At 43.1% G+C, this 13890-nt stretch overlaps 1 protein-coding gene across 3 annotated transcripts in view; it reads left to right on the top strand.

Annotated features, from left to right (window-relative positions):
- The window catches only part of SLC7A14 (solute carrier family 7 member 14), a 106700-nt gene that overhangs the window by 63580 nt on the left and 29230 nt on the right, over positions 1 to 13890 (top strand). For all 3 annotated transcript variants that reach the window (XM_040480727.1, XM_040480729.1, XM_040480728.1), the window contains 2 exons: positions 10244 to 10480; positions 12141 to 12358. In XM_040480727.1, coding sequence (XP_040336661.1) covers positions 10244 to 10480; positions 12141 to 12358 — 455 coding nt within the window. The remainder of the gene's footprint in view (positions 1 to 10243; positions 10481 to 12140; positions 12359 to 13890) is intronic.

Here is a 13890-nt window from a genome sequence, read left to right as displayed (position 1 = left end):
GAGTAAGGCAGGACTGCATGAGACAGCGTGAAGAGGCCTCACCCGGGACAAAGCAGACTTCGTGCACAGCAGCTTGCAAGTTCTGCAGGTGCCAGGCACTGGCTCTGTGCACTCGGTGTCCCTCCTCACTTTGCTAGGTCCCCTAAATCCCTAGTCCCTGGCCCTGCTCCGCCCTCCCTGCATATTAGCCCTGTCTGGGAAAACGGAGATGGCACCCTTCTTCTTAAATGAAGGGTGTCTCATGTCTCTGGGAAGATCCTCTACGGAGAATAGATCCAGGCCCATGAGAGATTCAGCGTGTCTCATGCTCCCGGGCATCTGCTGAGAATGCAGCCCATCCCCGGGGGAACCCGGTCCCACCTGCCCATGAGCTGGGCGGAGGAGCCACACAAGGGCTCGTGTGTGTTCTCTTAGGACTCAGCTTTGACCCCCTCCCACTAAGTCCTCAGGGCAGGGAGGGATGGCCTGGTCCCCTCACAGAGCTTCTTAGGTCTGTCATCCTTGTTGGTGCCACTTTCATCTGCTTTAGAAATGGGGACACTGCCTACTCCTGGGGAGTGGTGAGCCGGAAAATACCTGGGAGCACGAGAATTGCTGGCTGTCCCTTGACCCCTGTTCTCTCCTTTCTGCACAAAGTCTTTCTAGCCCGGTTATCAGAGTCATCTGAACGGGGCCAGAGGCCTCATGAAGAAAGGTTGAGCAAGAAAGCAGGAAATTTCTCTCCACCCTCACAACGTCCAGCTGGACTTGCGGGAAAAGAACAGGTGTTTCCAGATTAAAGGTTTAAAACCTAAGAAGGAACTTTTCCACGTTCTCATTTAGAAGTGAATTAGAGGAGAAAAAAAAGAACCAAAGCATCCATCACGAAGTGAATTGGGCATACGTAGGGCTTGGTCTAGACTCCAGATGATTTCTGATATCCCTGCCAACGCTGACTCTCTAAAACCATGAGCCAACTATTCTTGCTTCCAACCTCTTCTCTCCCATCCCCAAGGAAAAGGTTCCTGCAGAAACACTCAGGAGGCTACTGCTAAGAAAGTCTGTGCGATTCCCTTTCCTCCTCGGTAATAATTGCCATTGCTCCCACTGCCGGAGTGCCCACCACACTCCAGAACGTGTGCTCCTTTGCAGACCCATGGCAACCTCACAGCAGGGATCACCGTCGCCACTGTCCAGATGGGGAAACTAACGCCCAGTGAACCGGGTGCCTTACTCAAGGCCACAGTTAGTAATAACTTCACTTGCCATTTATTAAACACTTACTGTGTGCCAGGCACTGGGCAAAGTGATGTGTGTGCATTATCTCATTTAGCTGTCAAAACCACTCTCTAGACCTCTCTCCAGATGCCGTGTGGCTCCTGTGACACTCACTGCTTCTCCTAAAGCCAGAGACGGGCTGCTGATGTTGGCCTCGTCATTTGCCTACAGCTTACCTGGGCATCAGATGACAAACTGTGTACAATGGGCCTGGCACAGGTAGATGCCAACAACCAGGTGCCTTTCTCTTTTGTAACTTCTTTTTCCCTCCGAGGCTGCCTTTGACATTACCCTGAGGTCACCTACATAGAAATGTTAGCAGCAGAGAAAAGAGCTGTCCCCGTCTACCTGCCACCTCAGCAATGAAGAGGGACCAATCTGGGTCAGAATATGGGATCAAGGAACAGCTAAGCCTGTGGGTCACTTCCTTGAAAGTAACCACATGAGTGTTATTATTATTACCATCTTCATCATCATTTGATAAAGCAATAAAACTAGTATGCACTAATGATGATAATTAACAATAGCATGGCCACACAATATAATACTCTAATCCATCAAGCTATGGAAATCGTACCTCCGACAAACCTTTAAAGTCTTTTCACAGAAGGAGATCTAGAGAAGAGAGTACACAGATAGTCTGGTCACATTTAATCAGTAAATTATGAAACTTCCTCGACATCTCTCAGGGGTCACTTCTCTGACTATGAGAACAGCTTCTTTCCTTTCTGTGTAGGTGTTGATAGATTGGTGCTCTAGTTTACGGAACCAGCGAGTCCTCTTTTCCCCAACCCAACTTTAATTGGAGCCCTGTCAGGTTCAGTAACGAATAGTGTCACACACACCCTGATCAAAGATGCTACCCATCCTCTGAACACAGGCTCCTACTGTCCCCCTAAGGCCCTGCTTTGGCAGAAAAAATGATGTCTCTTCTTAGACGCAAAGAAATGGGCGTTCCCAGACAAATTGCTTTTCTTCCAGACGCATTTGTTAGAACTGCCTGGGCTTCCCTGACAGGTGATGGAGTGACCAGGGTTCCTCAGGTAGATGAGATAGGAGCAGGGAGGTGAGAGGAAGAGACAGCCTGATGGATTTCTCCTGGGAAAAGAAATGCACAATTTTCTTGGCTAATCAAGAGCATTGGAAAGAGGACACGGGGGCAGGGATCACAGGGTCCCACAAACCAGGGGACTGAAGAAGAGATAGATGTTTCTGAGAATCCAGCAGCCTGCTTCTCAAGGGCAACAGCAATGATGGTGATACTTCATTACTTGCCATCTGGAATCCGGTGTCACAAAGGAAACAAATGTTTCCGAGAGAATCCACACTCTATTTCTCTCTGAGGTCCTGTGATTTCTCCCGATAGCCCACTCCCAGTCCACATTTATGCAGTGCTATCACCCACGGCAATATAGTCGTGTCTTAGCCCGGCTGTGAATCTGTAAACAGAACAAAGATGTCTTCAGAAAACTAAGAAAAGGACAAAGAAATGAGTTAACAACCATCTCAGCAAAAATGTTGTATTTGGTGAGGACTTGTTCAGGCCTAATTGGTGTGGTGCACAGGTTCCATCCAATGGCTGATTCCATCCTGTGTCTGGGAGACAGAGCAGATGACTGGCACTCGGGAGGAACCGACTTCATCAATGAGAATCACTGAGAGACGCATGTTCAAAATAACTGCACAGGCTTGATGTCTGTGACCAAGAGAGCCTGATTGACCTTTTGACCAACACTCCCGATGTTACTGATCCCAGAGACCTGAATGAAGCGGCAGCTTGGCAAACTGTTTTCTTGGAGACTCCGCCCCCTCCTTCTCGTATCTCCGGATACCTCTTGCCCTAGAGACAGTCCTTCTGGCTGTCCAAAGATCTTACTTTAGAACTCAGTTTTGCAGCTCTTTAAAGCAGCTCATGAATTTTCCCCCATCCCCCCGCCACGACTAATATCTCCTTTCTCGTTTTATTATAATGTGTTGGAGTTTTTTTGTCTGTCTTCTCCGCTAGACTATAAGACCCACAACGAAGGGACAGTATCCTTCCCACTCACCTTTAAATCTCTAAAATCTAACATAGAGGCATAGAGATAGAACCTTATAAATGTTGTGGATGAATGGATGAGTTGGAAAGCTCCTAGAACTGCATATCAGTATATGCACGGCTCTATCACTAATTGAAGGTGCAACGTCAGGTCTGGGGCTCAGTTGCATCAACCATCAAGGGAAAAGCCCTGATGAGCAGGTGACACGCACCCCCCACACTGCGTTCAGTGCGGCCCCGTGAGTCCACAGAGGAGGGTTGGCATTTTGGGAGGTATGGGATGAGGGGGATCCTGAGCAGACCAGCCTCAGGCTCCCCACCCCCTCCTTAAACAAAGCCACCTTGCTTTTACTTATTTATGTATGAGACTCTTAAAGAACACTTGTGTGTGAAGAGGTTTTTACAACCAAGACAAATCTTTAAAACGAGACAAGGAGATGATTGAACAGTTTTCTTCTTTCAGCTAGATTCCCCCAGTCTGTTAAGAAGATCCCACTCCTTCAATCACTTGATCCTCAGTTCACCTCTACGAGACTCATCCTCCTCAATCCACAAAGCAGCCCACGCGTGCCATCCAGCTACCCCCTTCCATCTGCCTGAGATCACCCTTTTCCATTTCATTCTGCCTGGAAAAGCCCAAGTCGCCCTTCAATATGAACTCAGAAGCCTCCCCTTCGTCACTACCTCCCCAGAAACCGAGGACCGTGTTCTCTAAGAGCCGCTCACCCCACTGGGTTCCCAGAGCACCTCATAAATACTGATAGTACTGAAACTGGCTGCATGGAATCATCTGTTTATTAAACTCTTTCCTAGTTGGAATCCAGATGCTTCAAGATCAGGATATTTATGCCTCTGGTATTCACTTCAGTGCCTGACATAGTAGGCACTTAACTGTGTGCATCACTTAAAGGAAAGACATTAGGAAGTCAGAAGTTATTGTGGGAAATCAGTAAGTTAGTTGATAGGTCAGTTAGGGCATCAGTCCATAAGTTAAACTGCATGTTAACGGAAAACCTCTCTGTATCTGAGTAGAGTAATTGGCATTCAAGTGTGAAAAACCTCTAGATTTAATCTTTCCAGGTGAAAGTATTTTAAAAAGTACTTATGTAGACAATGGTTTGTTTTGTTTTGTTTTGTTTTCTTAGCAGAATGTGGAGGGAATATAGTTCTTGAGTGGAGAAACCCTTCTCGAACTTTCACCTACGCCCAGCTGGATCTTTCTCTTCTACACCTCTTAGAATGGAGGAGAATCTTCGCCTCCTGGTTCTCGAGTGACAGGAAGCACATGTAGAGGTTATCTTGATGATTGGCAATAGCATATTAGGCAGTTTGGAAAGTTCGACATCCCATCTAGGCTCTCTGGGAGAATTTAATGTAAGGCCGGCTGATTATATCTATATGCGATAGAACCACAGATTATCTGAGTTGGAAAGAAATCCACTTCGAAAAGGACCAAATTTCTCTAAACTCCAAACCATGCATCATTTATAGGGTACACGAGAGATCAATAGAGAATATTTCAAATAAAGAATCCCCTTGGTATCTTATCCCAACCTTCGTTTCGATGTGTAAGTCCTAAGTTTGACTGCTATTTAGGCTGGCTGGTTGTCAACTTAACAAAAAAATAGTTCTGGGCGTAGAAATAAAAAGACTAGGGATATGACAAAATGAAAAGAAGGGCATGTTTACAATATACTTAAAGAGCTGATAAGTTGAAAAGGATACCTGAGTTTCAGGCTATGAAAAATCACTCTATTCCCTCTTGCCCTGCTCAAATGAACCCCTATATTTCTCAAGGACCTGGACTTGCCAACTCTGAACAACCCCATTGGGAAACTTTCACCCAGTGGTCTGCACCATCTGTACCCCGACGTTGTACTTCATGATTTTCTCCAGCCACACAGTTATACTTTTGAAATCAATATATCTCTCCCTCTCCAATCACTTGATGGTTAGCCAAGGAATGCAGAATCACTTTGACAATAGCATAAAGCAAATATGACTAGGAAGATAACCCTAGGGCAAGAAATTTCTTAATGCATTACTAAATTGAGTACAGATTGTTTATAAATGTTTCTCCCATAGTGATTCTCCCCCCTAGTACAAATCAACTTTAGGTAATGAATACTTTGAAATTCTTCCTTTGCTATCAAATAGTTCTAGAAATAAACTAGAGATCATGTTTACCTTCCTACACACTTATTTTTTTCTAGTGATTAAAATTATATATATTTTTTTAAGTTTTTATTTAAATTCCAGTTAACAGGGGCGCCTGGGTGGCTCAGTCCATTGAGCGTCCGGCTTCAGCTCAGGTCAGGATCTCGAGGTTCATGGGTTGAAGCCCCACATTGGACTCTGTGCTGACAGCTTGGAGCCTGGAGCCTGTTTCGGATTCTGTGTCTCCCTCTTTCTCTGCCCCTCCCCTGCTTACTCTCTCTCTCTCTCTCTCTCTCTCTCTCAAAAATAAATAAACATTACAAAAATATTATTAAATTCCAGTTAACATACAGTATAATATTAGCTTCAGTTATATAATTAGTGATTCAACACTCCATACAACATCTGGTGCTTATCACAACAAGTGCCAACTCCTTAATCCCAATCACCTATTTAACCCATACCTCCCCCCAACCTCCCTTCTGGTAACCATCAGTTTGTTCTCTAAAGGTAAGAGTCTGTTTCTTGGTTTGACTCCCTTTTCCCCCACTTAGTTCCTTTTTTTTGTTTCTTAAATTCCACATGTTAGTGAAATCATGTGGTATTTGTCTTTCTCTGACTAACTTATTTTATTTACCATTAATACTCTCTAGCTCCATCCTTGTTGTTATGAATTGCAAGATTTCATTCTTTTTTATGGCTCAGTAATATTCCATTGTGTGTGTGTGTGTGTGTGTGTGCGTGTGTGTGTGTGTGTGTGTGTATATATATATATATACACACACACCATACCTTCTTTATCCATCAGTCAATGGGTCTTTGGGCTGTTTCCATAATTTGGCTATTGTAGATAGTGCTGCTATAAATATTGGGGTGCCTGTATCCCTTTGAATTCGAGTTTTTGTAGTCTTTGGGTAAACACCTAGTAACGCAATAGCTGGATCATAAGGTAGTTCTATTTTTAACTTTTTGAGGAACCCTTACTATTTTCCAGAGCCACACACTTAATTTAAATATATATATATCTCCCCTGAGTATGGAAGGTAGAGCATAAGAATAATAGGAGACGTAACAAAGTCATCAGATGTCTGCTGTCACTTGTAGAACAACTGTGAACACAACTTGCATAGGTGTGCTATTGGATATTCAGAGACCATGACTTCTGCCGCTGTTGATGATGTGGTTTTCCAAAATAATGACCAACTCTTAGTTCCAAACAAAACAAATTGCAACTGTCCCTCAATTTACCCAGCTGTTGCAGCCCTGGAAAATTCGATGCATATAAAATCATGGAAAAAAAAAAAAAAACTTTGTGTTAATATGTAAAATGGAGATATGGGCACCTGGGTGGCTCAGTCAGTTAAGCATCCCACTCTTGATTTCGGCTCAGGTCATGATTTCACAGTTCATGAGATCAAGCCCCGCATCAGGCCCTGTGATGACAGCACAGAGCCTGCTTAGGATTGTCTGTGTCCCTCTCTCTCTGCTCCTCTCCCCAGCTCCTGTGCTCTCTCTCTCTCTCTCTCTCTCTCTCTCTCAAAATAAATAAATAAACTTTAAAATGTATTAAAATTGGGGCGCCTGGGTGGCTCAGTTCATTGAGCGTCCGACTTCGGCTCGGGTCATGATCTAGCAGTTTGTGAGTTCAAGCCCTGTGTCAGGCTCTGTGCTGACAGCTCAGGGCCTGGAGCCGGCTTCCGATTCTGTGCTTCCTTCTCTCTCTGCCCCTCCCCCAATTGTGCTCTGTCTCTTTCTGCCTATCAAAAAAAAATAAATGTAAAAAAGAGTGTTTTTTTAATGTATTAAAATGGAGATAGAGTCAGGCTCAGAAATTATAAAAAGGTTTTTATAATTTATAAACTTGTTTTCATAAACAGGTCCTTTGGGACCCTCAGAAGTTATGTAAGACACAGGAAAATGCTTCATTCTGTGGGACAGTCCCACACTGCAGAATGTCTAATGGCTCCCTACCCATTGAATGCCTCAAGTGTCCACTATCATGAAAACCTTGGACACCCCCACAGATTTCCAAAATTCCCCCTAGAGGGCAGTACTACTTTTGCTGAAAACTACTGGTTTCCAGTATTTTCTCCGGAGCTGCCCCCATTGACTCAAATGTTTGAAAGTTGATTCTGGCTGTGAAACCAAAGAATGGTAACACTAGAAGGGACCCTAAAGTTTATCTACCTGGCCCCTTCACTTTACCCATGTTAGGTAAGTAACTTGCTCTTCGACACTCAATTCTTATATAATCTAAGATAAAAACCGAGGTTTCCCTTTCTTTGGTTCTTGTTTCTTATTAAATTAGAAAGATACTTTTGAACATGTTTCTCTTACACACCATATATTTGAAAAAAGTGGAGTGATTGACAACATTTTCCAGATTGGTTTTTTTTTTTTTTTTTTTTTTTTTTCAGGACATTTGGGGTTGAGATCACTTACTCCTCACCACTGAGGTTCAGTGCCAGGCTGGATAGTCTCTAATGCCCACTAAAAGCCTGGATTCTTGCATACAAATAAATCAGAAAGATGCAAAAATAAAATCCTTTACAATGCATCCAAAAGAATGGTCTCTAGGAGCAGAAATTGTCTTACCTAGTTAGTGTCTCATTTAGTTTTCCTGCTGTTCTTCCCAAATTCCACCTATCAGAATACAAGCTGGACCTTGGGAAATAAACAACTGATGTCATATGCTCCTACACGGTGCACAGCTAAGGGCCTCTTCCTCTGCCTCAGGACAGCAGTGCATTGGCTCCTTCACAAGACCTAAGTAAGACGTGGCTATTTGCTAATTACCCTTGGCGAGTTGAGTTCTGATGGTGAATTGGGAATTTTTACATCTAATTTGGCAGATCAAATATTAAGGAGAGAACCACTGATTGCCCCAAGTTCAAAATATTGCCTCTCCAAATTAAATTTACAATCAAATCAATGCCAGTTTCAAAAGCGTTGGTTGAGATTTTTCCATTTATTAGCCGTGTGCATTATCAGGGGTAAAAAGGGTGAAAAGATGAAGTTCACAGGATGTAACAACTCTTGGGTAAAGCTATGGATCCTATACCCAAGAGCAGAATTAGGATTGCCTCCTAATCCTTTCCTCACACTGCACTAAAGGGCAACCTAATATGTATCCACAAACCCAACTGTCTTCAGGAGAGAGTGCTTATTCACTCCATACACTCCTCGGTCCTTCCTTCAGGGACCACTTCCTCTTAGTTTTAGACTCACTCTAACAATGTAAACATTAGGTGTTGGAAGTGGCAATTTAGAAAAGGAGGTGGTCAGCCTGTTCAAGGTAATCCCTGTGACAGCAACAAAAAGAAACAACTTACAGTCTGACCTCCAGGAGGAAGATGAAAAACTGTTTTACAAAGGTGGGGGGCAGGGGAGCGGGGCCAACACAGGAACTCAAAACAAACAGTGGCCTAGGTCATTCAGTGCAGGGACGGATGACCTTGCTAGGCCTGAGAATGTCTCCATATGTAGAACAGTATAGTAATTGATGTAAAAGAAAAGTGAACCATGCTCAATGCGTTTTGCAGCAAAATCCATAAAATTCAGTGTAACAGGTAGAATCCTAGAGTGTCACAGTTGGGAGGCCCTTAAGAGAGCATCCCTGTCTAATTCCTTTAGTTTACAAAGAAGGAAACTGAATATAAAGGGATGAACAGGTTCAAGGCAAAGTTGAGACAAGAGCACAATCCCCCTGGTCCAGCACTCCTTTCACATGGACACCCAGAGAGCCGGCACCACTAAGGGGTAGGAAAAGAGAAAGTGCATCACCTTTAACCACTCATTGTGCCGTGGCTTCTGACATCTCTGTGCTTCCTTGCACTGATATCACTCCCTTCAAAGGAGAAGAAATTTGCTCTCTTTATTCACAAAAGAGTGAACTGTTATCCCCTGATTTATGATGAGAGAACCTCAGGGTTGGCCCTTAACAAAATTGGGACTGAAGGTAAAGTTTACTTTGAAATCCCTCCTACAACCGATTCCTGTGTGTTTCCTCCAGGCTGTCCTAGGTTTGTCCTCCAACTTGGCATCCTACCTACTGGCCTCACATCCAGAGTCCCTAGCAAGATGTAAGAAACTCTCCCAGCTCCCAGAAACTTGGTGTATTCCCAGTCTCTTTCTAATTTAATCTATAATTCCATCAAAGATAGGCAATAGGGGCATCTGGGTGGCTCAGTAGATTAAGCATCCACTCTTGATTTTAGCTCAGGTCATGATCTTAGGGTTGTGAGATCAAGCCCCTCATCAGCTCCACCTAGTGTGGAGTCTGCTTAAGATTCTCTCAATCTGTCTCTCATTTTGTATCAATCCTGCCTCCCGTATATAGTACAGAATCTTCACAGATCACTTGAACTATCATTGTCAAATGAGGAGGACATCTGTAATATGTAAAAATGAAAGAGAGGAATGTTATACATAATGTAAACTTAGTGTCATCAAGTCATGAACTAGACCGTGCTCATTCTGACACCTAAGGACACCTAAAGAACATGACAGAGACACATACAACAAATAGGAATTTTTCTAAACAAAGAGCAGTTTCCAATAGTTCATTAAAATTAGTTCTGATTCTCTTCCCAAACATTCAGGTTAAAAGTTTTTCAGAACTGACGTTGAAAGACATTAGAATTGGCCTTGAATTTATTCATATGCATAAAATTTTGTGTATTTGTTCTAAGATCCCAGAGATTCCCAGTATTTTGTACCCAAGATAGTTGACCACCAAGAGGTTATCTCATCTCCTAAAGTCCCCCACCCATATATGCTTTTCCCACGCAGGTGTCTGCTATGCAGAGTTCGGAGTCCGTGTTCCCAAGACAACAGGGTCGGCCTACACCTACAGCTACGTCACTGTCGGCGAATTCGTGGCATTTTTCATTGGCTGGAACCTGATCCTGGAGTACCTGATTGGCACTGCAGCCGGCGCCAGTGCTCTGAGCAGCATGTTCGACTCCTTGGCAAACCACACCATCAGCCGCTGGATGGTGGACACTGTGGGAACCCTCAATGGCCTAGGTGAGACTGCCATATCCTCTTGCCCCAACGTGGAAAATTACCCCAACAAACAAATGGGTTCCTCCTTCAGGATTCAATTTGGCAAAATGTATCAGGACCCTTAAATATGTCTCTTTCTTCTTTGTTATTTTTTTTTTTTTTTGCAAAGTAATTCTTCTTCTGTGAATCTATGCTAAGGAAATCATTCTAATTTCCATAAAAGCTTTATATGAAAAGATATTTATCACAGCCTTATTTATATTAAAGATTAGAAACCGCCTAAATACTCTACAGTGGAGCAAACGATTAAGTAAATTGTGGAAGCATATTATGTAGCAATTAAAAGGATGATTAGGAGGACTGTTGTAATAATATGGAATATGTTTTTGATGCAATGTCATGTGACAAAGGATACAAATTGTATACGCGTTATGTTAATAACTATATAAAAACAAGATCAATGCAGGAAAAATAACAGTAAGGAACTTCTCTAGTAGTTTCGGCAGATTTTTTTTAATTTTTATAAATAAGCATGTATTAACTTTTAAATGAGAAAATATACTTTTAAAAGGGAAAAATGGATTCCAGTCTAGCAGAGGTCAAGGAAGGGGTTATACAACTGGGTGAACACTGAACAGTCAGAAGCTCACATAACAAATACCACTCACTCCATCCATCGCTTGCCTTGCTTCCCATCCTAATGTCTGACTTTAACCTCTCATATTCGTGGGAAGCCACACAATAGTTGGGGAAACTTGGGGGTCTTGTCCCAGAACTTCCAAGTATCGATTCTTGGCTGTGTGCTAGTCATGTGACTTTGGTGTGCCTATCTCAGAAGAATTGACAAAAATGCTAAGCAAGCAGATACCATAAGAAGATAAAAAGTATGAAGACCACATCTCCACAATGTACTGATTTCATGGAATTTTTAAGCTCAAAAGGGCCTCCAAAATCAGGTAGTCCAAACTCTTCACTTTACAAATGAGATCCAGGGAACTGAGGCATTTGCCCAAGGCCACACAACCGGTCATGGGCAAAAGTACAGCTGAAATTCAGGACCCTGACAGCTGAGGCAGTGCCTTTTCCATTCTGTAGAGAGCAGGAGTCCACTGGCCAACAGACAAGGCCAATCAGGTGGGGGTATGTTCACTGCTTATCTTCTCTGCAAACACATACACATAAATGCAAAGAATACTCTTCTTCCAATAGCGTTCAAAGATACACATTTTAAAACTTTCTAAAAATGAAAAGATTACTAGGATGGAAAAATTATGGACTCTATACTGAACAACTGTGAAGATAAACCAGCTTTCAAACGACATGTTAAACCCATGTTTTATACCATCGATATGTCAGTACGGTTCTGACTTCAAATGTTCTGTGCCATGGTTCCCTAGGCTGGGTTGTCATTGTCATATCATGTATCCCAATTTTTGGTCCAGGATACCAGGTCATCTTACTTGTATTTCAAAATCTTCCCATTTGCAAATAGACACTTGTGGACCACAGTGTAGGTACATGCATTCACACATACACCCACTTACACGCAAGCCTCTCCTCCCTCCATGACAAACTGATTACCCTTGTCAGAGCTGAGTGCAAATGCTCTGAAGCGGTGCTGGGGGTTTGCATGGCCCTTTCTCCCCTCTGAACAACATTAACTCATATCTTTCCCCTCTAGGGAAAGGTGAAAAATCATACCCTGACCTTCTGGCTCTAGTAATTGCTGTGATTGTCACCATCATTGTTGCGCTGGGGGTGAAGAATTCCGTGGGCTTCAACAACGTCCTCAACGTGCTCAATCTGGCAGTATGGGCATTCATCATGATTGCAGGCCTCTTCTTCATCAATGGGAAATACTGGGCTGAGGGCCAGTTTTTGCCCCACGGCTGGTCAGGGGTGAGTTCACTTCTAAAGTCTAGTATGGTTATTGCACATTCTGCCTTCCATCTTGTGGCTAGTCTGAGACATATTTTTAAGAAAATGCTGCTCTGTCCTGTAATCTTCATGGCATCCATTTCATTACTTTTTATCTGAATTTAATTGGAATACTCTGAAAAAGTGGTTCCTATATAATTTTTTAATTTGTTTCACATTTATTGAGATCCTATTTTATACAAACAACAAGAAAAGATTTTATGTTTTGGCCACGTGAAATATGCCTAATCTTATGCTAAGTGCTCTGCATGTAATATTTAGGTGTCCTGAGAACCTTGCAAGGAAGATATTTACATTCTGGTCTTATAGATGAAAAACTCGCACTTGGAGAGGTCAGTGTGTGCTCACTATTAAGCATACAATGTAACTGGCAGAGTCAAGACCCAAAGGCAGGATGGTCTGACTCCAAAGCCTGTACAGCTTAGTCCTATAGAATCTCTGTTGAGTATTTTCCGAGAGACAGACAGCCCTAAACAGACAAGGCAGTAAAGGAGCCGGGAGAGTGGGTAGGTAGGTAAGGGATGAGTGTTGCCCAGGTACAGAACTAGAGAAAGAACGGTTTTTAAATTTAATCCCAATGTTTGGCCCAATATGGAGAGCCCCACTGAAGTCTAAGCGCAGCTGGGCCGGCCCAGTGAGGGCCGCTCATAAATCCCATTCCAGTGGTGTGGCTCACAGCACAAAAGTCCACCTGGAGTGGTCTGGGAGTTGACCAGAGAGCAGGCTGGACCAAAAGGACATTTTCCGATCTCATCCCCATGATCTGGGTGGTGAGGTTTATGCTAAAGAAAAATGGGAAGGTCAGAGTGGCAAGCCAACTACTTGGCTGATAAATAACTCTAAATTGTGTCTGGATCCTCTTTCTACTATGACTAAAAATGCCTACTTTATGAATTCATTGGTAAAATTCACCCACCTATCCCTTTTTCTTTTTTTTAATAATAGAACATAAATCAGAGAATTTTGAGCTGGGAGAGGTCTTAGAAATCACCCGGTCTTATCCCCTCACCTAGCAGGTGAAGAAATGGAGGCCGAGAAAGGCATGCCCGCCTAGCAGACTGCCATGCGACTGGCAGACGCATGTCCAGGACTCTCCCAGATTTGTTTGTGTAGCTTTTGCTTAGACTGGTTTTCCTCCAAGATGTCCAGGGACCAGAAATCTCTCTTGGAGAATACTCAAAATAACTCCTGTTTATTCTGAACCGTGCCACACTGTTCAATGCCAAGAAATAAGCAAAGGAGGAATCTGAGCCAAGATTTCTAGTCTTCTGCTTATCTGTAAGAATTCCACAGTACCGCAAAGTTCATCTCTCCTCCTTGAAGTGAATAAATCCCGAAACTGGTTAAAACCAGAAAAGACAAAGAAACACTGTTGACCTTATTCTGGATCCCTGAGTCTATATTCTCTTGCGATACAAATCGTTCCTTTCCTATCAAATAAGAGAAACAATATATTACAAGAGTGGCAAAGAAAAAAAGTGTTTTTCCGGAAC

The sequence above is a fragment of the Herpailurus yagouaroundi genome, unplaced genomic scaffold (assembly GCF_014898765.1).
Source record: "Herpailurus yagouaroundi ecotype Mexico unplaced genomic scaffold, PumYag 159, whole genome shotgun sequence".
Lineage (NCBI taxonomy): Eukaryota > Metazoa > Chordata > Mammalia > Carnivora > Felidae > Herpailurus > Herpailurus yagouaroundi.
Note: the sequence above shows the minus strand (reverse complement) of the source record. Positions and strands in the feature narration are given on the sequence as shown.